The sequence below is a fragment of the Apteryx mantelli genome, chromosome 14 (genome assembly GCF_036417845.1).
Source record: "Apteryx mantelli isolate bAptMan1 chromosome 14, bAptMan1.hap1, whole genome shotgun sequence".
NCBI classification, from domain to species: Eukaryota; Metazoa; Chordata; class Aves; order Apterygiformes; family Apterygidae; genus Apteryx; species Apteryx mantelli.
In genome coordinates, this window is record NC_089991.1 from 18998104 (window position 1) to 19024400 (window position 26297).

At 36.8% G+C, this 26297-nt stretch overlaps 1 protein-coding gene across 1 annotated transcript in view; it reads left to right on the forward strand.

Moving 5' to 3' along the window:
* Positions 1 to 26297, forward strand: part of DOCK2 (dedicator of cytokinesis 2) — a 228141-nt gene that overhangs the window by 144144 nt on the left and 57700 nt on the right. The window contains exons 28-30 of the mRNA XM_067304597.1: positions 3326 to 3424; positions 5137 to 5231; positions 22332 to 22410. Coding sequence (XP_067160698.1) covers positions 3326 to 3424; positions 5137 to 5231; positions 22332 to 22410 — 273 coding nt within the window. The remainder of the gene's footprint in view (positions 1 to 3325; positions 3425 to 5136; positions 5232 to 22331; positions 22411 to 26297) is intronic.

The following is a 26297-nucleotide window of genomic DNA, read 5'->3' on the forward strand; positions in this document are numbered from 1 at the left end:
GTTTCTTTTGCTGTAAGACTTGCACCCACAGCTCCCATGCACTGTAGGAATAGTGGGGCAGGTAATTTTCCGCGTGCTCTTTCCACCTTGACCTCCGAGTGCCCCGTCTGTTTTCCTGAACGCCCCTGTGATCCCCCTGCTGCACTTGTATGTGCACAGCCAAAACAGTCTTGGTTTTTAGCTCATAGTTTGCAGTGTTAATACTAAAGCCAGCCAGCATTACAGTTCACTGAAATTTGATATTAATCCTGGTTTTTTTTTAGTGGACAGGGAGTTTGGTTCCTGAGAGAAGAAATTTCCTCCTCTATGTCTCATTATCCTATTTACTCTGTACTCCTGCTAGTGATAAAAGTGTAATGTTTATACCATCCATTTCCTTATGTCCTCACCTATTTTTTGAAAGGCTGTCAGCCAGTTGGTTAAGTCTAAAATTAGAATTCAGCACTGTTTCTATTCATGAAGTCTTCTAAATTCAAATGTAACTGAATGTTTATAAATTTAAAAATATGCACTTGTTACTGCTTCTCTTCAAAATAGTGCAGTATATTCCAAGCAGATTTTTCTGCTAATGTTTCTGTTAGTATTCCCTTATTAGTCAAGTGTTTACTTTTTTTTTTTTTTACACATTTGACCTACTTCCTATCAAGCATCTCTGCTGTGATACATTAGATAAATCCTCACAAGCCTAAGCACAGCTGAAATGACTTCTCAGGGTTTTACTTGAAGAATTGCATGTTCTCTGCTGCAACCTCTTTTAATATTCAGTCCTTACATACAGTGCTTGATTTTAAAAATGAACAAAAAAAAAGTTTAGAATCATAAGCAGTAAACTACTGTGTGTGTAGGTGGTGCTTGATTCTGCATTTCTTCCGTCCATCCAGTGCGGTCAGAGCCTGAGAGATGGTTCTTGTGCAGAACTTGCTTTATTCCCAAGCAGTTCGTGATCTTTGCGCATCCCAGCAGGAGGCACGGGGGCAGCCCAGGGGGTTTCGGTGCCTGCCCGCCGATTTGCAGCCTTCCTCGCAGGGCGCTCGTCCTCGCGCTGACGTCCTGGCGGTGAGCGTGGTGGTGCTGAGCGAGCCCCAGGACCGGCGTGCGAGGCGGCATCGGGGAAGTGCGTGTTTATCGCTGGCCTCTGGCGATGGGGAGGGAGGGGCGAGCTTTTAACCCGAAAAGGAGCTAGCAGTTCATTTCGAGTAGTTGCCATTGCTGACAAGAAAATGATTAAAGATCAACCAGTATTGGTGTGTTTTCCTGCTTTACAGTTACATGGAAATGGTGGAGGAAGTTTTCGTAGCAAACCAGCTTCACTGTCACTGTCTTTTTTTATATATCAGTCACACTGATGGGAACATGACAGGTTTGGTGTGAGGCATTGGCTAACAAACTGTGATCTCTATTTATGGGTCTGTCTTCAGTGAGCAAAGCCTACCATATGTTAATTTTAAAATGACCATACACAGTTACTAAGAATAGGCATTCATGCCGTATCATAATAAGAGACGTAGCTAGACACATTTTAGAAGTTGGTTTCAACAAATAAACTAACATTCTTAAAGTCTTTATGCCTTTAAGCAATACAGTACATCTATTCAAGGCTTGTAAAGAAATCCTACTTATTTCAAGAAGTGATTATTTAAAATGAGTGTAAGGAGACATTCTGTAGCATCTGTTTAACTACTAAAAATGCAAACTGTTTTTTGCATGTACAATATTCTCTAACTTTTGTCAGTAATTTTTTTAAATTAAAATCAAGGCATCAGAGCAAAAAATACCACAATTTCATTACTGAATCCTTTGCAGTTTGCTATTGCTAACAACTGTGGATTAAACATCACAGAAAAGACTTGTCTCAGCCATACCTGTAAAAGTAAACTATTATAGCAGGAAAATCAGCATTTCCTTTTAGAAGAGCATCAGTACCCGAGAACACACGGCTTCTTACCTGAAAGCTGTGGGTTTACCTGCAGAAAATATATCTTCTTAATCTTGCGAAGTAGGCAAGCCTCTTGCTAGCACTAATGTTACTCCAAAAGAAGGTATAATAAGTCCTTTATATTGTAATTTTCACTGTTTATGTGCAAGAAGTGTACTGGATCTGCTCACGTAGGAATAAATAAAAAAAAAAGCAGTACAAACTGAACAGCAGCTACCATATGAAAGTAAAAGACCTCTAGTGGCCATAAGCTGAAGCTAGCGAAAGCTTGCTTTCTCTGAGCGGTAGACAAAATGGTTGGGTAAAACAAACCGCAGTTGTTACTTCACTAACGTGTGACCTTGTTGCTTTTGTGATGTGAAGGAAATATGAGGTGGATCAGAGTTAAAGGGAGGGAGAATGTGCTCTCTGAAGGCCAGGGCAAGATGGAAAGTAACTTCCGCTCCGAGGGACTGGGGGGTCGCTTGGATCAATTCTAAACCAATAAAATAAAAGTTTCAAGTAAACCTAGAAAAATATTTTGCATGCTGGTCTCCTTCATATTCTCTTACTTTAAGAAAATCAAAGCATTTAAAGCAGGCTCACTTAAAAAGGATAATTAAAATTTATAAAATAAAATATCAAAATGAAAGGCATTGATAGGAGGATTCTTTACTGTAACCTTAAAGGAAAATTCCAACCATTAAGCTCAGTATTATAGTTTGAGTGATAAGAAATGTCTTTGTCACACTCAGTAAATTGCAGTGAAAACCTACTTTATATCTTACAACATTTCTACTTTAGGAATTAAGAGAAATAAAATATTTCCTTTTGAGGAAGTTTGAGAAAAGTTTTGAGAGATGAAAGCAATAGTATTAGTGTATAGATATTTTACAGAGTTCTGTAATAGGTACTCAAAAACCTGGAGAATGTATGTCCTTTCTTGCAGTATTTCCTCTTTTGCAGTACTGTAGACTCTATTTTTAGGATAAGTTGAAAATTTTGATAGTAATATTGTACTTTCTGCGGATTCCTGATGGAAAAGTCCTAAGCAACATAACGCTCTTTTTAGGAATCTTAAACAAATGCTGAGTTTTGTTAAAACTGCATTCTCACGCAATGTGTGTTTGCATGTGGTGTTTCATAAATGATGCCACTTTTTCACCAGAGCCGACCCCTTCCTGGAGCAGCTTTTGTATTGTCTTTTTGGAGTTCTTTCTGCATTTCTTCCATCTGGGCTGGCAAAAACGTAGTGTTTTGTTAGTATAATAATTCCTTTTTTTTCTTTTAACATAAAAGGATTTATTAGACGTTTAGAATACTTCAGCATTAGAAATAATACAGTCCAGCATCTGAAATAATCGAGATGTGCATTATCTTTCTGTTGATATCTTTCTGGTTTTCTTTTAGAGTCATTTTGTGGCATGCATGACAGCAATCTTAAACCAGATGAACAACCAACATTACTCGGTTTATATTGAAACTTTTCAGACAAGTTCAGAACTAGTGGTGAGTACAAAAGTAATCACGGAGTTGATAAATACATAATTCCATTTCTAAGCTTTTTATTAGCTGTGAAAAATCAGCAGTGTTGTTTTGGATTGTCTTGTCTGGTTCTTCCTAGCATGAAGTCTGTATGTTTCTGTATGTTTTCTGTCTCTGGGTCATTCGTTGTATTGCCCCCCTCTTCTGGTGATGTGCTTGGGTAATACCGTGGTCAGAAATTTGGAAAGAGATAAATGTCACTTTTGTTAACCCCAGTACCAAAGTGAATAATTTAATAATCAAGAATAAGTAATAGGATCTTTTGTTCTTTTGTTCTTCGTTTCGCACACAGTCGTCCATTTCCACTTTTCATTTTCGATACCGAGTCTACTTCTGGCCAAGATAATGTTGTGTGCTAAATGCAGCGAATCCCTTATTCTCATAGAGCATCTTTTTATACCAGTTGTTCCTACAATAAATTAATGATACCTAAGGAATATCCTAATTTATACCAGTGGTCACTCTCTTCTAGACAGTTTTAGCAGACTTTTGTCTGTCCCTTTATTTACACTCCTGGCACAACTCTGAATTAAGTCTGGGTATTGGCAAAGGCTGCAATTACACCATCTAAAGTTTCTCCGCAGAGGTAATATTTTGAGTTGGCAGATATTTGTCCCTTTCACATTCTTTAGTATAGTCAAAGTTGTCCCATAACTGAAATGCTAACAAATCAAATCTTGGGTAGCTTTTGCAATTTTTCAAATGCTTTGGGTTACTTGGTAACATAAGAGTATTTTAATGTAATTTCAGCTTCCAAACAGTTTGGGTACTTAGTCCTAGGTTATATCTAGCAGTTTGAATCAAATCAATTGCAGTAATCCTTAATCTACTCGAGCAGTTCTGCACAGCAAATTGTAAATAAATAAATAAATAAAATATATCAATATATTTAATGGTTTTACTTTTTTTCAAGACATTGATTTGTTGTTTTTTTCATTTTTGTAGGTAGTGTAAGCATACGTCAGTGAAGATGACAAAGATTTATTTTCCAATAAAGCTGTTGAGACTTATTGTTCATTTGGTTTCCTTTAAGTAATTTGACAAGAAAGAGTACAAATTTCTGCAGAGAGCTGCTTGTGAGGCTTCGGTAATAGATGGTGACATATGAGCTTGCTAGCCTCCCAGAGTTTCTGTGGCCTTGGTCAGAAGCTCAAGGGTAAAACTGCCTCTTTGCAGTAGATATGAAGTAGACCTGAAGTGATTCTTTTCATTTTCTTTGAGTTCATTATACAGTGATCGTCACATTCTTTTAGAAAAAGACAAACTGTTTGTTTTGTTTGAACATTTGTCTTCAATTTTTAATTTAGAATACTAAATTTAGACTAAATGGACTAAACAAAAAGTATATTTTTTAATCTCTTCATTCCCTATGTATTGAGAGGCTGTTCTGATAAATAATAAATAATTCGGCAGTTTTACTCCAAATTACTGTAACTTTTTCTTTCCATTCATTTATGACTTATCTTTTTTTAACAGGTGAATGTAATGACTTTTAGTTTTCATTTTGAATCTATGACTTCAGTCCCAGTCTTGGGGTTACTGATATCTCTGGGAATTCTTAAACTGATTTCACAGGGAACAGAATGATGCCCTGCCTCTTGGTTGCCTAATCACAGCAGGAGCACTTGAAGTCTTTGTTTTACACAGTCTCAAATTACTGCATTTTCTTATTTTAGGACTTCTTGATGGAAACGTTCATAATGTTCAAAGATCTCATTGGAAAGAATGTTTACCCTTCAGACTGGATGGCAATGAGCATGGTGCAGAACAGGTAAAATGGGACTGGAGGATCAATGTTCTTGTTCTATGTGCTAGCGAAAAATAAACTTGTTATTTAAACTTGTTATTTAAATAATAAGTAGAGTTTTGCCATTTCATCTAATATCGGTATATCATGCCAGTGAATGACAAGAAGGCTTATGTCATCTGAAATGATTTACTGACAGTACACTAAATAACTAACTGCCTGTGCTGCACGCCATTTTTAAAAGAAAGGGAAAAATGTATTTAACATAGTAAAATGGATGTATATAGTTGGTCTCCATGTTGACAGTCAGCAGAGGCCAAACTGTAAAAACTTTGTTTAAATCTTAAATATATGCTTTCTGTATAGGATTAGAATGTCCTCAGTAATACGTCAGCATATATAATTCATTGTCTTGATGGCTATATGGGAAGATTAAGATCTCTCAGTACCAGATAGAGTTCTACCTTCTAATCCGATAAACTTTATTCTGTAGTTGTAGAAAAGTTCATTGTGATGGAAGAGTTATCAAACACAATTTTCCTCTCAGAGCACTGAGATAATGCTTGGTCGGGTTGCTGAAAGGTTTGATGAGAAAGACCAAGTCTTTGAGCATAGCTCAATATTTGTAAGAGGAGGTTGGATCCAATGTGCTTAGCGTGGCTCATGTCGTTGAGGAAATACGTTGCCATGCTCTATATCATGTGGAGTTTCAAGATGTTTGATTACTTCTAACTTGGGTATGTTGTGTCTGTACCTGAGTCTGAAGTAACCATCACAGGACCACTGTGGTCATGGTGTTAGGATCGCATGCAGCATAAGTGAAATATGATATCATATAGATTCTGCTGCCACTTGAGCTCTTCAATTTATCATTTCCTCTTTGTGTGATACCAAATTGGAAAGGAGTGAGAAGTGATCTTTGTGCATCTCCACCACTGATAATGGGTTTAGGGAGCTGGCTTGAGCCAGCATATCACAGATGGAGTCCCTCAGAGTCTCTTTGAAATATTGTTTGTTTGAAGAGGAGGGAGATGTTCTTCCCTTAAGGCGTCAGCTATGTTGTTTATAATGGGCATCGTTTGGAAACAAATGTTTTTGGCAACAAGGAGAGGCTAGTATATAGGGTGCTGGATGGGCTATGTGAGAATGTATTTCCTAATAATTGTTTCTAGCCACTCAAAGCTACTGACTTTTCATATCTCTAGTTCATAGCTGAGGAAGTTACGGGAGAGTTGGACTGAGAATGCAAAGTAAATGCTCTAAACAACTTTAGGTGGTTTTTTTTGATCAGCTGTGGAACTGCACATGAGGGAGAACTTCCTCAGAGCGTGAGGGTGTTTTAGAGGTTTCACCAGTGTCTGCATAAGAACAAAATGCAGCTGTGAGCACATGACCACCTTACCTTGTGTTTTTTTGTATTTGCTGGATTTCCTCTGCTTCACATGACTTGTTGGAAATCCCAGCTCTCAATCTCATTGAAAGAAATCTGGAGGTGGGGAGAAATTTCTCTTTGCTGACATATTTCTTAATTGGATGTTACCTTCAGGATTGAATTTCTTCTTGCTTCTAGCGTTTCTTGTTTTGGGGTTTTTCTTTTGTGGGTGTTTTTTTGTTTGTTTTGCTTTTTTTTGCAGACAGTTTATAGAAATGCTTTGTACTTCTCTAATCTACCTGCTAGATTGATTATGGAGTGAATTTGCCTCTTGTATTTTTTCAGGAAGACTTCTATTGGGAAGATGAATCTTGATTACTTGTACTATCGTTATCTTAATCTTGTAGAAATGGCAGTAATACTGAGTTTCGTAGAAGCCTCAGAGACACTCTCCTAAGGAATTTAAAGTCTCACAAGTCCATACATGGCCATAATGTGAAAGATGCCACAATTACCTATTTTTAGTTTTCCAGTTGTATGATATTGAAAAGGAGTGAACAGAGAGACTACTTTATTAAGTTGAGAGTCTCCTGGGAGTGGCTGGTCTTGAGGAAAATACTGCTTTAAGACAAATTACAGGGTTATAATGTCAAATTCTACTGTTTTGCTGGTAGATACATTTTGACCTAGGTTTTGAATGGGATGATTTTAAGTGAAAATGTTTTTGTTTGTTTATGTGTTCCATGATTCCAGAGTCAGTTTATCATTTTGGTGGTGGTCTGTGGTGATGTTGGTGAGGCCTCAGGTGCCTACACCTGCCTTTCTCACCCCCCACGCTAATGTCCGTGAGGATGGTTAGCTAATCCCCTGTCTGAGGTGGGGAGGCGCACGTGTGCTAGCGGCTATGTTCGTTTAGAAGAACTTTCAGTTAAGGTTCTATAAACGGTAGTTTCATCCCTCTTCTTTCCCTGTCCGAGCCAGGTTTTGGCCTATAAAGATAAAATCTAATTCAGTGCACGTTCTTATGCTGCAACTACTTGCAATTATTTTTTATGTACCAGTGATTATTCTGAAAAAGCATCAGCTCAGTACTTAAGTAACTTAGAAGTCTTTTGTTGTATGCAAACCTATCAAACTTTTCATATATATAACCATTTTGTGTATCTGGGAAACCCTGCTATCTGCATTATTCACAAGAATAGGATTTTAAATTCTGTAGAGAAAAAACATGTCAATCCTTGCCCAAAGCATTTGGGAATGGGGGTTCACTGAATAGTATCTATATTGTCTCAGTTATTGATATTAGAAATTCTCTTGTGGTACTGTATATTTGTTGCAAATGCCTCGTAATGACTCTGAATTTTGTGGACTAATTTGGTGCAGTCAGGCTTTGTTGCTGTAAAGCTTATCCTTCACTGGAGAAATCAAATGAAAATATTTAAAGAAAAAAGTCAGCATTTAAAAAAGATTTAAAGTTATTTAACAGTGCTGCTATAAACAGGTTGGTTACTTAAATTGACTTGACACTGTTTATCCTCTTTGATTATGTTGCTGTTCCCAAGATTAAGTGAGGAAAATGAGTTGTCGTTCTTACTTTCGTGCCTTGATTTTAGGTTGTAGTAACCACAGCTGGGAGGGGGATGTGGTGTTATAAGTCATTATAGAAACCATTTCTTTGGGGGGGAGGGAGGTTTAAGAAATAAATTGAAGGCTAAATTAGATTTTTGGATGTGTCTTATTAACGTGCTTTTCTTCAAACTGGAGATGTAGCAAAGGAAAAATTGAAGGGTGACAGGCCAGCATTTCTTAAAATAATGAGAGAAAAAATAACTGTTCAGCACAGCTCAGGTTTTGTTTTCTTAATTTTAGCTGCTCTGAGTGGTAGGCTACACGTCAGCCGTTTCAAGCCCCCAAGGAGACGTCTCACCTAAAGAGTGTCCCCTTTCTGAAGAGCACCAGTCACAGGCTGTAGGGCAAGTCTATTCTGTAATGCAGCCGACGGCACTTCTTCCCTGCAGGCCTTCGGCAAAGGCTGACAGCCTCCCCCACGTCATCGCGCCTGTGTTGTGCCCGGCGGGGAAAGCGGCCGCCGGAGGGGTTGGGCTGTAGCATATGCGGCGGTACAGAAACGTAACATCGGAGTGCAGTTAAGGACAGAGCGAAGGGAAGAGAATAGACTGGTACTACAGGTTTGCTCCTGTTTGTAGGTAAAGCTATTCTGAATTACTCTTGTAGGTAAATACAGACAGTCGATGCAAGTATGATATCAGGGATATTTTTATTTTTTTTTTTAGACACCTAGTTTAGATAAAGGGAAAAGCATGAGAGAATGACTTCTCTAAGTGGTCATGGAGAATTTTAATAAGTGAGCATTTTTTTTATGGGAGCCTTCAAATGTCTGGGAAGTGAGATACCTCCACCTGAAGGAAGGGAGAATGGACATGTTCAAGTCTAGGTGGAGCTGTGGGAGGAGAGTCAAAAGAGTGGGAGAAGAAACTTAATTGACTGAACTAACGTAGTCAAGCTTTGTCTGTATCAAGGTGGATTGCTTTAACTTGAATTCATTTAAATCACTATTTCTTATTGGGCAAACTTGAACTTCGGACATTTTAATTTTGCCTTGAATTTGCAATTTTGTTCTGTTTCTTTCTAAAAAAATAGGTTCTCATTGACCAGTAACTGCATTAGCATGCCAGACATAACTGCTTTCAGTGCTCTTTTGACTGATTATAATCAAAGTGGCTGTAGTGTCTCTGGGTTTTTTCTTTTTTTCTTTTTTTTTTTTTAATCCTATTTAGGAGGAAAACAGTCAATATCAATCTGTCTGGCCTGTTCTTCTGTATTTGCATAATATTGTTGTGCTGTAAACCTTTGGTCTACATCTGTGTAGTTCATAAGCACTAACAAAATAAAAATAACGTGCTGCTGTTTCTCAAAGCGTATTCTTATTCCCAAAGCCATTCACAATTTGAAGGAGGCAGAGGCTATATGTGCTATTCTCCCTGGACTGAGAGGTCTGTTTGTAACTAAGAACCTAGAAAGGGAACAGATTACTTATTTTTTGTCTTCCTTTAAAATCAGGGTGGGAAGAATGTTCTTTTTCTTGGCATGCTAGATGGGGCAGAACATTTTGGGAAATAGTAGAATCCTCACTGAAGTCATTAGGCTATAATATCTGAATATTTCGTGATCCTCCTTGGTAGATTTAATTATCTCCTGTTCTAATAAAGGTTGCTTACTGCACACTTCTTACTAGCTGTTACTGCTTGTGTGTGCACTTTATTCCGCTTGTGGTACTGATAGACTGTTGGCTATTAGCTTATTAAAAGCAGTAATTCCTAGGTACATGGCATTTGTGGGGAAATGCTTTGCTTTAATACCATATAATATGCTTATCTCTCCGCTATTCAGAATTTTAATTTAGAGACACATAATTCCTCCTGGGAAATTCCCATACCTCATTGGCAGCACGAACTGCATAGGGAGTGAGATTCACTGAGTGAAAGAAATGGTTCGTGGGATTGCAGCCAAAGGGAAGGATTCACACCCTTTCCTTCGGTTCCTCTGGGCTTTGAAATGGTCATTGCTAAGATAGCTTGGAAGTAGCTGATTTTATCATAAACAGTGCTTGGAATCAATTTTGGTTGCAGTCCAGCCTAAAGTTGTTTAGTCAGCACTTGTATTGTTCGTGTGTCCATCTGAACGGGTTTTTGAACCTTGTTGGCATTATACCTAGGTATTTAAAAAGTAAGAGGAAGTAGGCTTTTTTTACCAGTACATTTCGAGGTCAGACCCTATTTGCTGGAAAAACTTAGCTGTGATAACGCTGTGCGGTATTTTCTAACACCAGCAGTTAGACTTTTTATTAAATATGTTGTCCTTACCTGTACATCTGCATGTTTTCAGATATCTGTCTGAGTCAACAGTTCCCTTGCCCTTTTTAAGTCTAACTTGACAGGCTTAGCACTGCAGGTATTGGGCAAAACACCTGGAAATGTTCTGAATTTCTCTCGTTATATGCACTAAAATAGCTGCTTATTTGCTGATGAACTGCTTTGTGACACCCTTAAGACCTGGTTCTCATGTAGCTCACGTGTTGCAGCAAAATTATTAATTCAGCCAAATCTCATTATGGCTTCAAGTCAGTGTCAACTGTACCCCCCAGAGCTCGCTCTCCTGTTGGTATCACCAGGTCCTGGCCAACGAGCAGCCTGAGGCAGGAGGAGTTCCTATTTGTCACCCACGACAGGGAAATATTTTAGGAAAGGGAGGTTAGGGATTTCAAACCCGGTTTTTCACACACCATCTGCAAATGGCTGAGTTAAACTTCTGAAGAGCAGGTGCTCCACGCTATACACATGCATGGTTTTGAACATCTCTACCTTTGAACAGAAGAAGTCTTCTCTTCAGAGTAAGTAGCTGCTTATAGTATTGTTCTGTGAATCACAACAAAATATTGCCTTATAAAGAAGTGGCATTTATAAAGTTGCAGGCCCAAACTTTAAGTAACAAGCAAACATTACAAATTCAGTGACTGTTGGACTATGGGGTTTTTTTTAAACTTTGAGAGAAAACCTGAACAGCAGGTAGTCACAATTTAAACATACTATTCAAGGATAGTGTTTATAATAGTTTGAGAGGGAAGGGTTATTGAACACTGTTGGCAGTAAATAGGGAGATGTGGCTTTTTCAAGCAAGAGTTTAATTTAAGTATTAGTGGGAGAGGTATTACAAACTATTTGTTGTTGCTACCAACTTAGCATATTTCATTTAAAAAATATTAATTCAAGTATTAGAACGTCTTCTCAGTCTTCCATTTATCTGTTGGTGGAACTGAAAGATTATCTTCTTTTCATATTTTAGAAATATTTGGTTCTGTTTTCTACAAAAAAATGCTTGGCTCATTATTTGTTTGACTTGCAGAGAATGCAGAGGCACATTTTATTTATTTATTCCGAAGAGAAAAGATATATATAATTTGGGTTCGTTTTATTCTTGTTTTTCAGCAATATATTAGGATTTAAGATTCATTTATATAACCAAAGATGGATGATGAAGGTTATGCAGAAGAAGGTTTTACATTGAGCGAGTAAGACAAAATTTAGGAGGCCAGTCTGTCATATACAAATAATTTTTTCTTTCCTTTGATCTCATTTTCCTCCAGAAACTTCTGACTAGCCTAAACAGAGTTGACAGAATTCAGTTGTTTTTAAGTGCTTGAATTTTTAAGGAGTCAGAAGGTATTTACACATAGGCTTACGGCATATTGCAGAACTTTGTAAATTTAATATCTCAAAAAGTATTTTAAGCAACAAATATAAATGTTTAATTAGAGTACTCCTGTATGCGTACATGCACAAAAAGGTAAATTAAATATTTTAACAAATTCAGACACTTTATTCTGTTCAGTCATCACTTTAATCATGTGTACTAATAAGATGTGTACTTGGATGGTTTGTTTTTGCCATGAGACTAAAAATGTTCTTGCAGAAATGCCATTTTCTCTATTAATGTAAATGCCCTTTCAGAGGCAAAGTATTTTTTGTAATTATTGTTCTTGGTGGGATACTTGGTACAGTGTCTCAGGATGCTCAGATTTGTATCTTTTCATTAAATCTAAATAATTCTGTTTCTCTTGTCTTTCCCAGTTCCCACAAAAGTCAGCACTTGGAATAGGGCAAATGGAATAAGGTTTATCCTGGGAAAATGGGACAAGGCAGATAAAGATTAGAGGTAGTTGTTTCAATGTGGTTTGTAAATTTACTTCCATGGAGAGTTAGGTGTCCAGGTGTGGCTCATGTGGCTGACTGAGTCATTGAATGCTCTGCTGTCGGTAACAGCTATAGCACAGAGCATCTCTTCCATCTGTAGGTGTTTCAGATGTAGCGTGATGTAGCCCTGCTTTTCAGTCACCTGCATCTTTCTAGCACCAAATGCCACAGTCTGCTTACTCGGCGCTAGCTCTCCATATTGCTCATTGCTACCCATTTTATGGGAACGTCTGCTTAGTAAGAATCTAAACTCTTAATGACTGCAGCAGATCATCTGTTCACCAAGATAGGCTTTTGCGTATCATGGGCACGGTGCATGCTAGATGCCTGTTAAGTTTTCACTGCAGTCATTTAGCCTTTTATCTGAAATGCAGAGAGGAAACACGCTGTGAAATATCCTTTTCCCACTCCCACTACTTAGTATCCCATCTTTCTTGATGTTGACTGCTAAGATGCACCAGCTTCTAGGGATGGGCTCTCCAGGACTACATGTAAAGTCTTCAATGGAGAAAACAACCCAACTCTGATTAAAAGCTTGTTAGTTTGGTATGTTCAGAAATCCAGCAAAGATAAACTGTCATTTTTCCAGATACACTTTGACTTGCATCTAAAAATCTCCAAGAGGAGAAACAGGATCTTTGGAATTAGTTTGTTATCATAAAATCCTTCTAGCATGTCTTCAGCTATTTTTATTTCAGTAAAGCATTTAGGGGTTAAGAGAGTGAATAGTATTTTCCAGCCTTTAACACATGCATGCAAATGCGTAGAAAATTATGAGGAGTTTATCTGTTTATAAACTATGTTCTAAATGTGTCATTACAGAAGACACTCAAATGTCATGGGTTCAGTATCCATAATTTTCATAAAGTGTTGTAAATGCTACTGAGCAATTGTTTAATGCTTCCCTTCCTGATATAGTAAGTTCAACCAACGCTTCCTAACTCAAAAATTTTCAAGGAAATCCAATATATCCAATTTTCTCAAACTTAGCATAGTCGTGCACAGTTATCTTTATATTTTTAAACAGCAGCGTCACAATAAAGCCTATTAGTAAATTATCCATTTGAGGCTTATCTTTTTTTAGGACACTGATTGAAACTTCTGAATTCATACAGTTTGGGCTATAAAGTAAGCTCAGGTGAGCAGCAATTAGACAGCATAGTGATACATAGTTGTCTGTGTCTGTAGTTTGTATTCGTAGGTTCAGAAGAAGCTGTGCTTCTCTGAAAGTAAACAAATCTATGCATTCTAAAAGAAGGTATTTGCTTTCTAAATACTCTCAGTAAGAATGTCTGAAAAATCAGAAGTGCATGTACTGTTATGTAATGCAGATATAGAGAAGTGAATTCACATACAGAAAGCTTATGTAACAAAAGATATGTTATTTAAGACACCTTTTCTTCTTGTGTAAGAATAGACAATGTATTATGTTGTTTGATGCCATAATTTTCGTAATATTGGAGTTTTTAAGGGTAAAATAATGTTTGGATTTCACTCTATTTTACAAATTTTATGGTGAGTTTATAAATAAAATGAAGAGCTCGAATGATGCCATTTTTTAAAAAGTCCGAGATAGTGTTGGCCATTAGTAATCCACAGCATTATCCATTAGTTTCATACAATTCTGCAATTTTAATTCTTTGGCATTTGAAGTGATAACATTATTTCTAGAGAAGGCACAACAGGTCCTAGAAACATTGTTGTCACTGAAAGTTTGTCTACAAAGGTATCACCTCTACAGCGAGTTGAGATATATAAGAAAATAAAGACAATGGTATGCACAAGTATTACGATAAGAGTGAATTTAAGTCAATGGGTGAAAAATAAAAATTAATCTAAGAATGGAGAAGTTACTTCACAAGATGAGTTCAGACTTCTTCCAAAAGTGTAGACTATAAGACCAAATTTTTATTAGTGTATGGCATCCTGATATAACTATGTTAAGTAATTACATTCATTTATACTAACTGGATTCTGGCTTTGTTTCCTATACCCAGACTTGACCTAGTACCAAAGACACCATGGCTTTTTTTGTTGTTGTTGTTTTTAATTCAGAATATTTCAACTCTGCAAACAATTAGCTGGAATGCACAAAAGAAGGGAGTAGACCAAAGTGAGAGAATGCTCATAGTATAAAGGAAATTACTGAAAATACCTTTCAAGTTAAATTACTCATATCGGGGTCCATTATGACAGCTTTTTGTACACTTATGTTTTAAAGAAAGGAAATTTCTTAAAAGCATGCTGGAGATGATTTTGTAAAGAATTTGGCATTAGTGTACCTCATGTGCAGTTCTGAAAACAGATTTTGAATCCTAAATGGGAGACGAGTAATCTTTATAATGTACTGTAAGTGGATGCTGAAGGATAAGCTACATACAAACAGACTGTTAAGAGAGAGATCTTAAATGGAAGCTGCCATGGTTTGCCTTTTGTTGTAGTGCATCAAAGCAATTGCTTATTCTTATGAGCATTCTAATGCTCTAAGCATCACTTCTTGTACTGCTGTCAAATTACCTCTCATACGTTATAGCACGTATTATTTTTGTATGCTTGACATAGCTATTCAAGGTGAATTTCTGACTAATAAGCACTTTACTAATAAATAAAATGAATTGTACATAACAATTTATAATTGAAACAAACAGAAGCTGGATAACAGTTATTTTGAAGCAGTTATTTTCTGACCAGGATATTCGGATAGGCTCTCCTGTGCTACATTGAAAGGATGGGAATTTAGGAAAATGACAGTTGCTTTATCACTAGAATTTAGTCTGAATCATACGAAATAATTATGCTTCAGTCTATTGAGATACTGAATTGAGACAAAGGGAGAACTATGATTAAATTATACTATTTTCTTTGCACTGCTGGGCATATTTTTCCAGTTATCAGGGAAGTGGATTGCTTCATAAATGTTGCCATCATTATGCTCTTAATAACTAGGTTTCTCATCACCAAAAGGTTTTTAAATGGCGTTTCCATCCTGCATTTCCCTTCATTTCTAAATCAATGATAGCTTGTCACACTGTTAGGAGATAATTTCTGCTGTTACTTCTTAAAGATTTTTGTTCTCATCTTTTCAACTGTTTTATCAGGCTTTCTTCTGATGCTTTGTGTTTTGCACACTGAAACAGTAAATGAGGTTTTAATATCGCCTGTCACCGCTGATAGCTTGGCTGGTCTCTCTTCTGTGTATTTTATATCTTCCAGGTTCAGTTTGCAGTTGTTGATTGCTATTTCAGTCATTGACAATGATCAGCATTTGAGGTTAGGTCTGATCCACCTTGCTTAGTCTCCTCTAAATTTCACATGTCGTCTTGTAGCTTTCTACAAGAAGGAAATAGAGACATGATGGAGGCTGGCAAGGGGATCGGTTAACCTTAGTAGCTGCTTTTCTTTTGTTGTTGCTTCATGTTAAGAATATCTATCAGGTGCTTTCTGCAAACCACTGTATGAGGATGCCTCTTAACAAGTCAGCATAAAATATGTAAGAATATTATTTCAGCTCTGCTCTTCCCTAATCCAGTTTTAATATAATTGGTGTACTGGCACAACCATGCCTGTTAAAACCCTAAAAATATCTTCAGAATAATATTCAATGTATCTTTTAGGCTTTGAGACTAAGAACCCACTTCATGCTCCTTGTCTGCTCAAGTAGAGGCTTCACTGATGAAAGTGCAGATTGAGCAACCTTTTGAGTTTTTTAAAAAAAATACTGAAATCAGTGTAACTCCTTCTCTCTTTGTGGACCAAATCCTCTGGAGGAAAAGTGATTAGAGTTTGGGGGAAGAAGTTCTGAGTTTTCAACCTCTCCAAGTCTTCAGTGGTTTTCAGACTTTATATTAAAACAGCATATATTACAAGTTCTTTATAGTTTCTTCTGGTAAGAGCTTTCAAAACAACACAGGAAATAATGTTCTTCTAAAGCTTCTCTCTTCTTTCTGTGTCTGATTATCCAGTAAAGGTCTGTACCTGATTAATTCTTTGTAGCTGTCATTACATCACTGTCGTCACAGTTTTAGAAGCCACAGCAAACATGGGTTTGACTCGCTGCTCAAAACTCCTGAAGTGAACTCAGCCTTTAGCTTAGCATCTGGATTACTCATCTCAAGATTGGAGCAGTGAGCTCCCCAATTCTACACAATGTTGTGGACGTGAAAAGACTGAAGAGCATCTTACTGCTGTTGGACCACTGCTTTAAGACTTCATGTATGAGAGGCAGAGGAAAAATCCTTTCATGTTTTTGGGAAAAATTTATAATTCTGTACCTGGTTTGGAGAATTTCCGTAAAATTATAGTTTTGTGGACCCAGAATTTTCTTTCTTTTATCTGGGAAGGAGACTTAGAAAGCTGTATGTACAGGGCTAAGTGAAGAACGTGGTTTAAATTGTGAGCAGTAGAGGAGAGCTAGTTAGCATTCAGCCTTTGCAAAATCAGGTCCTTTTGTTTATATGGCTATTCATGTATTTAAACACATGCATCGACATTAGGTTTCCATTTCTAATTGTCTTCACCATAGCATACAATGTATGAAACTATGTTTAGAAATAGGCCGACTTTTACAAAGCCACCTAAGAACAGGCGATGCTACCTTAAATTGATAGATTGTACTGGACAGCCATGCCATATAAATAATGCCTTAATGCAGAGTTTCCTGGTTTTTGCTTGCATGCATGAAGTCTGCTAAAATTCACTTTTTTTTTTTTTTTAACTGTAATCATTCCTTTGCTTTATGCTACAAGGAGCTGATGCACTAATTCTAACTTTTTTGCTAAAAATAACTTGGAGTTCCAGATCTACATTTTAGCTTTATTCATCTATTTGCACTTCAAAAGCAAGGACAACATGCAGACCTATTTTGAGATTAGAGTCATCATCTCCTCATAATAACTCTGGAATCCTACTTTAGTTAACAACGTGATGTTTACAAATACAAAAATATTTCTTTTTTCCATTACAGCTCCTCTGTTGTATTTTGTGTGAGAGAGAATCAAATTGAAATCAGATGTTTATCTTAGGATGATATAAGTTTTCGGCTTTGTTTGACTGAGATCATTTGTCTGTGTTACTTACGGTTTTGTTTTAGCCCTATTTAGGATATACATCTAAGATTGCGACTGTCCTTCCTGTATGATTCTATTCAATGGATTTTAATCTAAAGACTTTCTACTAATTGTGCAGATCAAACTTTGTAAAAAAAAAAACAAAAAAACAAAAAAACCCAAAAAACTGTCAGTATAGTAAAGGAGAGCAGAACTAATAGTAAATACAGAAAGGTAAAGGAGACAGCAGCAGCTGAACCATGGCTATCCTGTTGGTTTTATAAGCCAAAAACTTGCCTTTTTATACTCAAATGAAGTCCAAAGACTTTAGCTTTGGTGAAGGTCTTGCATAAATCTCCACGCTGAAGAGATTGGTGTGAACTGTAGGTTAGAAGCAGCAACCCCCAGACGCTTGCGAAATACTGTCAACGTTATTTTGCATAAAGGAATTACAACAATTTTAGATTAAAATTATTGAAACTGATGAGAAACTAATTCCAAGTAACTCAAGTAACTGTAGAGAAGTTCTCCTAATTAAACACCTGAAAGAACATAGGTATAGTGATTAAAGTCAACGGAAAATCTTACAAGAGGAGAAGGTTAACAAGAAAAAATATTTAATGACATTATCTTTATGAGAAATCAGGACAGTGGCCTTTGTTCAGTCTAACCTTGCAAAACAGAACTGAGCAAACTCTGCCCAAGTTCTGAGAAAAGCTCAAGTGATCTGTTAGAGAGGCAGGGGAAACCGAGTTATGCTACGCTGTGGCAAGGTAATCAGTATTTTCAGTATTTTTCATAAATAACTTCTTCTGAATTCGGGTAATACACACAGCATTTTTCTGACCTGTTTTGGGGTGCATTCTGGCCATCCCTTTTCCATCTCTATCTTCTCTGTTATGTTAATTAGAATAGTACTGGTAGTGAGTGGTTATTTCTCTGATGAAATGACTAACTCCTCTTGAATCAATATTCAGTTCACTGTTAGGAATATGCTGTTAATAATAAATAAATTTATGCTTTGTTCTGTTGTCATCAGGAATCTCAAAACATTTTATAAGTATCTGTTTAGCTTTCCACTTGGGGCTAGTTAATTAATACCCCCTATTTATGAAAAAGGGTACTGAGGCATATAGAAACGAAGTGAATTGCTATAGGTAGGACAGCATGGCATTGACAGGAGCCAGAAATAGAATTCAAACCTCTTGTCTGAATGACTTCCAGTGACAGAAATAGATGCACCCTCTAGGCAAAATAAAAATGCATGAAAATATTGCGTGTTTCCTGCAAATGTGTCATTCCAGTATGTCAGATAAAAATATCTGTGAGAATTAAAGGGGCATTCACAGAAGATAACCCATGTAGGATTGTATTGCATAGGACCTTGTAAATATGTTTAATATTATCCATAATTTTAACTGGAAATTAAGTACCTCACTAAATTTTTTCTAATGTGTCTTTTGGGCTTTTCACCTGCGGATGACATTAAACCACAAGCTCTTCACAGAAGTTTTAAAATATGACACACGCAATACTACATCATAACTATGAAATAGATTTGCACTTTTCACATGTTTGTTATGATTGTTTCTACTGTATCTTGCACCTTATTCCTGTGCTTAAAGACAAAAAGGTAGCTAAAAGTTTTGGTTTTTTAAATGTGAGACAAGTCATCGTCACAGAATCACAGAATCCCAGAATCGCTGAGGTTGGAAGGGACCTCTGGAGATCATCTAGTCCAACCCCCCTGCTCAAGCAGGGTCACCTAGAGCACATTGCACAGGATTGCATCCAGGCGCGTTTTGAATATCTCCAGAGAAGGAGACTCCACCACCTCTCGGGGCAACCTGTTCCAGTGCTCTGTCACCCTCACAGTGAAAAAGTTTTTCCTCATGTTAAGATGGAAGTGTCTGTGTTTCAGTTTGTGCCCATTGCCTCGCGTCCTGTCGCTCGGCACCACTGAAAAGAGTCTGGTCCCATCCTCTCGACACCCTCCCTTCAGATACTTGTACACGTTGATAAGATCTCCTCTCAGCCTTCTCTTCTCCAAGCTAAACAGGCCAAGCTCTCTCAGCCTTTCCTCATAAGAGAGATGCTCCAGTCCCCTAATCATCTTTGTGGCCCTTCGCTGGACTTGCTCCAGACGTCACCATGCCAGATTCTGCCCAGACAGAACATTTAGGTGACAAGTGCTGGAGCAGAGCTTAAAAACCCCCAGCTGATGGGAAGTAGAAGAGGTCTCAAAAACTGAGGACACCTGTTCCTCTGTCAACAAAAAAAAGGCTTTTTGAGAGAAGGGAAATGTTTTTTGACTCTCTGAGCAGCTGGAGCTGAAGAACATGATTATGTGGGTTGGCAAGAAATATGCTTTGCAATTCAAAGGAGAAGCTAGAGGAATATAGTTCCACAGAAAGGAGTCAGAGCGCTGAAAAGGTCTTCACCCAAAACTCCTCCTCGGAAGAGTAATGGAGGCAGAGACAGACAGAATAACGTGTAGGTGTCCATCATTCTGCCTAGCTGTGTGGTTTTTGTGCTGTCTAAAGCAGACAGTTCTTTCTGCAATTCCTTTTTTGCAAAATCTTAATGTGCCTCTGTCAAGTGTCAGTTATTTTTGCAGAGATAAATGCCTATGAGAGTGAAGCTTGAGGGAACAGTATATTTAGTTTTGCTGTGGGGAGTCTGGAGCAGCTTACTGAGGAATCTTGTTTCAATAATAATTTTGTTGGAGAATAAGAGGCTGAAAAGAGAGTCCAATAGCCTGTTCAGACCAGCATAAGCTAAAATCACAGGGCAGTTTTGTGAGTACATAGAGGTTGTTTGGGAGAACTGAAGCTGAATCAACTGAAATTGGAGTGTTGAGCAAAATCTGATGTGTTGAACTGGGGTGAGTTATGACACTCAAAACTTCACAGATCAGCTCCTTAATTGCAAGTCTCACAAGAATATCTAAGGTTGTGTTAAAAGACTAGATCAGGCTTTGCCCTAGATCTTGGGAAACAAGCTTCTCTGAATGCACTGGGGTGATGTGGTAGAGAAACACATCACCCTTGAAAAAGGGTTACCTCCCAGTGCCACTGTTGCTGTAGTAGTTCAAACTGTAGCGTCCCTCTGATCACATAAAAAATTGGTGGAGTTGGTGAGATGCAGCTCCATGTACAAATCACTGCATCTTTTTGATCATATCAACATTAAGGAAAGACGTTAGGGGGATAGGAAAAGAATTATTTCTTATGTTTTCCCTAGATGGTCTTTTTGCTCATGGGAAGCCATAGTTATAATAAAGGATTTTAATCTAGCCAGTCAAGTTGTAGTCCTAGTGAAACAATGCACTTAATGTACTTCTCTGGATTATTGCTTAATGGTTAAATAAGATTCCTTGTCATGAGCTTGTCGTAACCTGACCTTTTCCTTTACCTCGCTCATTAAGAATCTGGATTTAGCTCTTCCAATTTTTTCTTTTTTTTGGTGATGAGACCTAGATCCATTTCACCCAGTATTCTGTTTCTAATAATAGCTCCTAAGAGATGCCTACGGAACAGTATAAGAACAAAGCCAGGGATGTAGTAACATTGGCCTGCTGTTTTGCCCCAATCTACAGCGACTTGGTGACATCAAATAGTCCTCCTTTGATTTGTCTAATCACTTTCGAGCCCATATAAGCTTCAAGCATTCAGAGCATCTTGTAGAAATGAGTTGCACAGCTGAACAAGACTAGCATAAAAGCCATGTCTTTATTTTTAATGCATGCATCAGATGTTGTTCAGTGTTCTCTAGTTCTTGTGTGAAAAGCAGAAAATGGTAGGTATCTGTCATCTTCATGGTACTTTTCATTTTATAGATTCTGCCATATACCCCCTCAGTCACATCATTTTATCTGACTGGGGAAACTTAGTCTCATACACCATCCATAAAATGTGTTTGATCTTTTTTGTCACTTTCTCCTGCTTTTTTTTCCTTTCTTTTTTTTTTTTTGCTGTTTGTGTTTGGTTTATCCTTTTGAGATGGTAGACTAGAACAGCACATAGTATCCAACACAAGGATGAAACATTGCTTTAACAGTAACATATGGATGTTCTGCATTCTCCTAGTCTTTCCCTCATAATTATGAGGGAACTCCTAATTATAACTCTTAAACTTTATCTGTAAGGTAGCAGGAAATGGGTAACTTCTTTTCCAAATTGTAGATTGATTGAAACTAAATTGCTGAAATAAACTTCATAAATAGTGAGAGATACAATTGATTTTTGTTTTACAAAGGTACAGTGCTGGAAAGTTAGATGAAGAAATTTGCTTTCTAAATGGGATATAATCTTCTGCTTTAATAAACATAATAGTAAACATAATAATAAACTGTTTAATAAACATAAACAGATGCTACTTTTCAAGCTAGAAGCATCATGTTTTCAGTCTTTGGAAAAATAACTGTGCATTAACTCAACTTCGAATGTGTTTTTATAATCAACCTGAAGAGGAAGATGGGCACAGGTATGAGGTTCTGTGAGAAAACTGAAAAGTTGCACACAATATCTTGTAATTGGGAAAATTTACTGGCAGCTCCTACCTAATAACATAAGTACAGGAGCTCTTCTGGCTGTCAAACGCATGAAAAGGAGGCAATAACGTTGTAAACAAGCCACATTTGTCATATAGAAGGTAAAATTGTGTTTGAAAGATTTATTATCTGTGTATTTTGTCTGAATATTGTCTGAATTTTTCCATGAAAAATCAAGAAATGTTTTGACAATCCTATACTTAATATTTTTGTGATGTATTATACATAACATGCTATTGCACAGAATGTATTTATGAATGTGTAAACTTTTGCTTCTTATAGTGTTTGCAGTATTTAAATGAGTTTCCATCAATACTGCATATGGTTGGAATGGAATCCCAAGGATTACATACATCAAGTTGTATCATTGCTTTTCTCTTTTAGGGTGTTTTTGAGAGCTATCAACAAATTTGCAGAGACAATGAACCAGAAATTTCTGGAGAATATGAATTTTGAAGTCCAAGTAAGTATTCAGGCTTTTTGGCCAAGCAGAGTTAGCGTATGGCTATTGATTTGAGTGTTGCGAGGTCAGGTCATCTTTGATATGAAGTGAAACACTCAATTTGTAGACTCGTAGTTCTTTCTTTCAGAAATCATTTAATATTGGAGTTTTGTTAGTTTGCTTAGTATCCTTCTTTATGGCTTTACTTTTCAGTCGTGCATTTTATATGTTTGGCTTCAGATAAAAATAAAAAAGTATATAGTGTTTGCATTAAACAGTTATTAAAAATGTAAGTACAGTTTTACAATCACAGTATGTAGCACACGCTGCCTGGTTATGGTTTGTGCTGTAGATAGAAAGCACACTAACAATGTGTTATGAAGAATGGCTCCATTTCACTCTTTATGTTAATTGTAGTTCAAAGTAAATCCCTTGTAAGTTTAAAAATGCTCTCTGATTACAAAGATGTAACCTATTCAATAGCTAATAACATTGATGCTAAATATGAAGTTCAGAGAAAGTTTCAGGCCCATGCTGCCTTTGTTTCTTGGGTGGTATATTTTAAGGTTAATCTTGTGATTATTAATCTTCCATCTATTTTACGTGATTGTGCTCTATGGCATGTGAATGTTTGGGCTTAATGTGCTAAGAACTGTTTGGGTGTTGATCTTTTGGTTATTAGCATTAGGACTTCGATCACAAATAGCTACAGAGCAGTAATGTAAAGTGTGTTACACAGCAAGAGTTTAAAAGTTAATAGTGAGAAAAGGTAAAACATTCAATTCATACTTGGTTATGATGGCCTGCAAGAACGGAATGTAGTGCTTTTCCCTTTGTCTGTGGTTAAGTCTTGTTACTTATTTTGTATCTTTAAAAAGTGTGACTTTCCAAATTTAGATATATGTAAGGTTAATTCAGATGTTGAACCATAGGAGAAGATGTTTCTTTGATAAACTAGAAGTTTCTTCTTGTAGTACGTATTGCTGCTGAAAACTCTGAAATCTTTGACCTATAATATTTATGATATGATCTCCCTTCAGGCATACTGATTTACCAATAACCAATCTGTAATCTGTCGTGTCTGTATCATCTGATTACTGCTTCCTGTGTCAGTTCATTCTAAAAGCAAGTAAAATATATTTGGCAGCCGTCAGAATGTGTAGGCTACCAAAACCACAGACAGTACTGTAAAGATTGAGTATCTATCAATGTTTTACTAAATTGTACACTGCCTCTTTCCAATGTTAGAGCAATAATGTAAACCTAGTACTTTTTGCTGTGGCATTTCAATGCATTCCAGAATGTTACTAAACATAACCAGGGTGTGTAGTTTGAGGGACTCTACTAATGCTTTTTCTTTTACTGATGAATTGTCAAATATCTGGAGGCTTTAAGATAAGCAACTGCATTGTGAATGTATAATGTCATCTAAAGAATTGTAGTACCCTTGTAGTTTTCACAAGAGATTTAGAAGTACAAATCAGGCCAGATACCTTATTTTTCTTGATGAATAAAAACTTTTAAGAACTTCTAACAGTACGTTAAACATATCTGTTAAAAAGCTGCTCCTTGTCAAGAAATGCCTGAATAATGCAAAGTATATTGTCTAGCCTATTTCTTAATAAAAGATTGGTATTTGACAATGCAGTTTTTCTAAGGATCAACTGCATCCAAACCATTTCTAACAAGATTTGTCTAACTATTCTATGGCCTTTAATGATAAGAGATTCCATGTCTTTCATAAACAGCCTATGTTATACTTACAGTTACAAATATTTCTTTAATGCTCTAAAGCACCTTGGAATAGCATTGAGTCGTAATGGACGGGAACAAAGAGTGGAAGCGATAGGGAGTGGAGAGAGGAATCACTTAAACCACTGCTGCTTCTAAAGATTTTCTCTTTTGAAGCCATAGCATAGCTCTCCCTGTTCTTCGGAATAAACCCGTCTGCTGCCCTATCCTGTTTTCAGTGGTGGAAAGGTTGGCTATGGAGGTGTAATTTTGTGTGTGTATTGCACTAACTTGAATTGTCCTCTAATAGCATTGATGTTGAAGTTATTTGTTACAGTCCAAGAAAATTTTTCATCCTCACTAGAAGATGGAGCAAATGACAAAAAAGGAGAAAATGTTTGTCTATATCAGTGTATTTTGGTTGTAAGCAAAGATGAACAGTGGTTCACCCCAAAGTAAATGAGATACTTCTGTATTTTGTAAAGTATTTCATTTTACAGTTTCCGAGTTTTTTATTCTTTATAGATTTAATATGTGTTTTTCCTTAGTTGTTTGGAGATTTCTAATTAAAAACAAGAAATTCTTCTTTGTGTGCCTGTTGCAGTGCTTTTATGTTTTTATTTTAGAACTTAAGGTACCACAGGCTGATATAATAAAGTAGCTTTTGTTTTAGTAGGTGTTTTGCAAAAGAAAGCTCTGAATCAAACTTCCTTCCATTAGTATCTATCCGTCACTTCATTGTTAGACTTTTTTGGTACAGAATGATGATGAGAAACTAATGCAAAATTTTTTGCTCCCCTTTGTAGGAAATGACTTTTTGTCTTTGGTATGTCTTTGGTAAAGTATTTAAAAGAAATTTAGGTGTTTAAAGAAACATTTGTTTTAACAAAAATAAGCAATACAGTAATGTTACACAGGGAATACAGTCATTGCCAAAAAATCATACAATAAGTCTGCAGATGAAAATAGAAATGCTAGAAAATAGAATGTTATTAGAATGTTATTATGAAAAAGTTTGAACCGAATATTGAGAAATAACTGTTATAATGCAACAGAAGCATCAGTGTGCGAAAAACAGATTGGTTACTGATGGAAGCTCAACATCATTAAGATACATTTGAAACTTCAAACCACTTTGGAATCTGTGCATATAGCTGTATTTCTGTATTTGTTTGTATTTGTACAGGAAAAAATTACAAAGTTGAATAAAAATATTTGCTTTGTTATTTTGATCTGGGAGAAAATCTGGAAGTATCATAACTTTCAGTTTTGTTCTTAAGAGCTACGAACTGACAAGCACACGGCCTTAGACCTGTTCATGTAGGTGGAGTCGGTCCTGGGAGCAAGGGCAGCCTGTCCTGTGTTCCTGCCCTAAGGGCATTTTGGTCAGGTCCCACCACCACCACAGCAGGAGGCTGAGCACGCAGGCAAGAAGGGAGCCACAGTACACACCAGGAGGTCTCGTGGCTGTAATCAGCAGGCCAGGTATTGATTAGGGTGAATATAGGATATGCTTTTGAAAACCCGGATTGAAGTGGTCCTGTACCATGGAGTGCAAGTTAACCTCAACTGTTTGCATTGGGCTTTTTCTCAGAAGACAGAGAAGATTCTGATCTTTAAACGCGTTTTCCCTGTTGCTCAACCTGTCAGATGTTTTAATCTGCTTTTTGAGATGTGTTTTATAAATAACGTCCAGCTATTTCTCTTGGTATGACTATGTAATAGGGTTTGTGCATCTGCATTTATCTTTTGAAAGATGCAGTGTGTCTGTGTTAGATAAGTGACTACTACAGATGTAAAAACCTAAGTAAATCATTGCATATAGTGTTTCTGTGGAACAAGTGGATTCTCATTCCAAAAAGAAGTCCCAGACAAAAGCCTCTTTATTCAAGGGTCAGTGATTTAGTATGCAGCAGCCTTCAGGCAAAGTAGTCTCTTGTTAGGAGTATGTCTACTGGTGATTTACTGTTTCAAAGAAAAAGGGGTGAGTAAAGTCCAAATCATATTTATTACTGAGCATGTGCAGTAAGAATGATGTCTTATTTAAATATAAGAATTGGGAAGCTAGAACAGATGCAACTATTTTAATATCCCTAATAAAAAGTAAATTTAACCTAAATAGGTTATGTTGGGGTGGAGAAAATAGAGATGCATATCTTTGAAATCTCTAAACAACA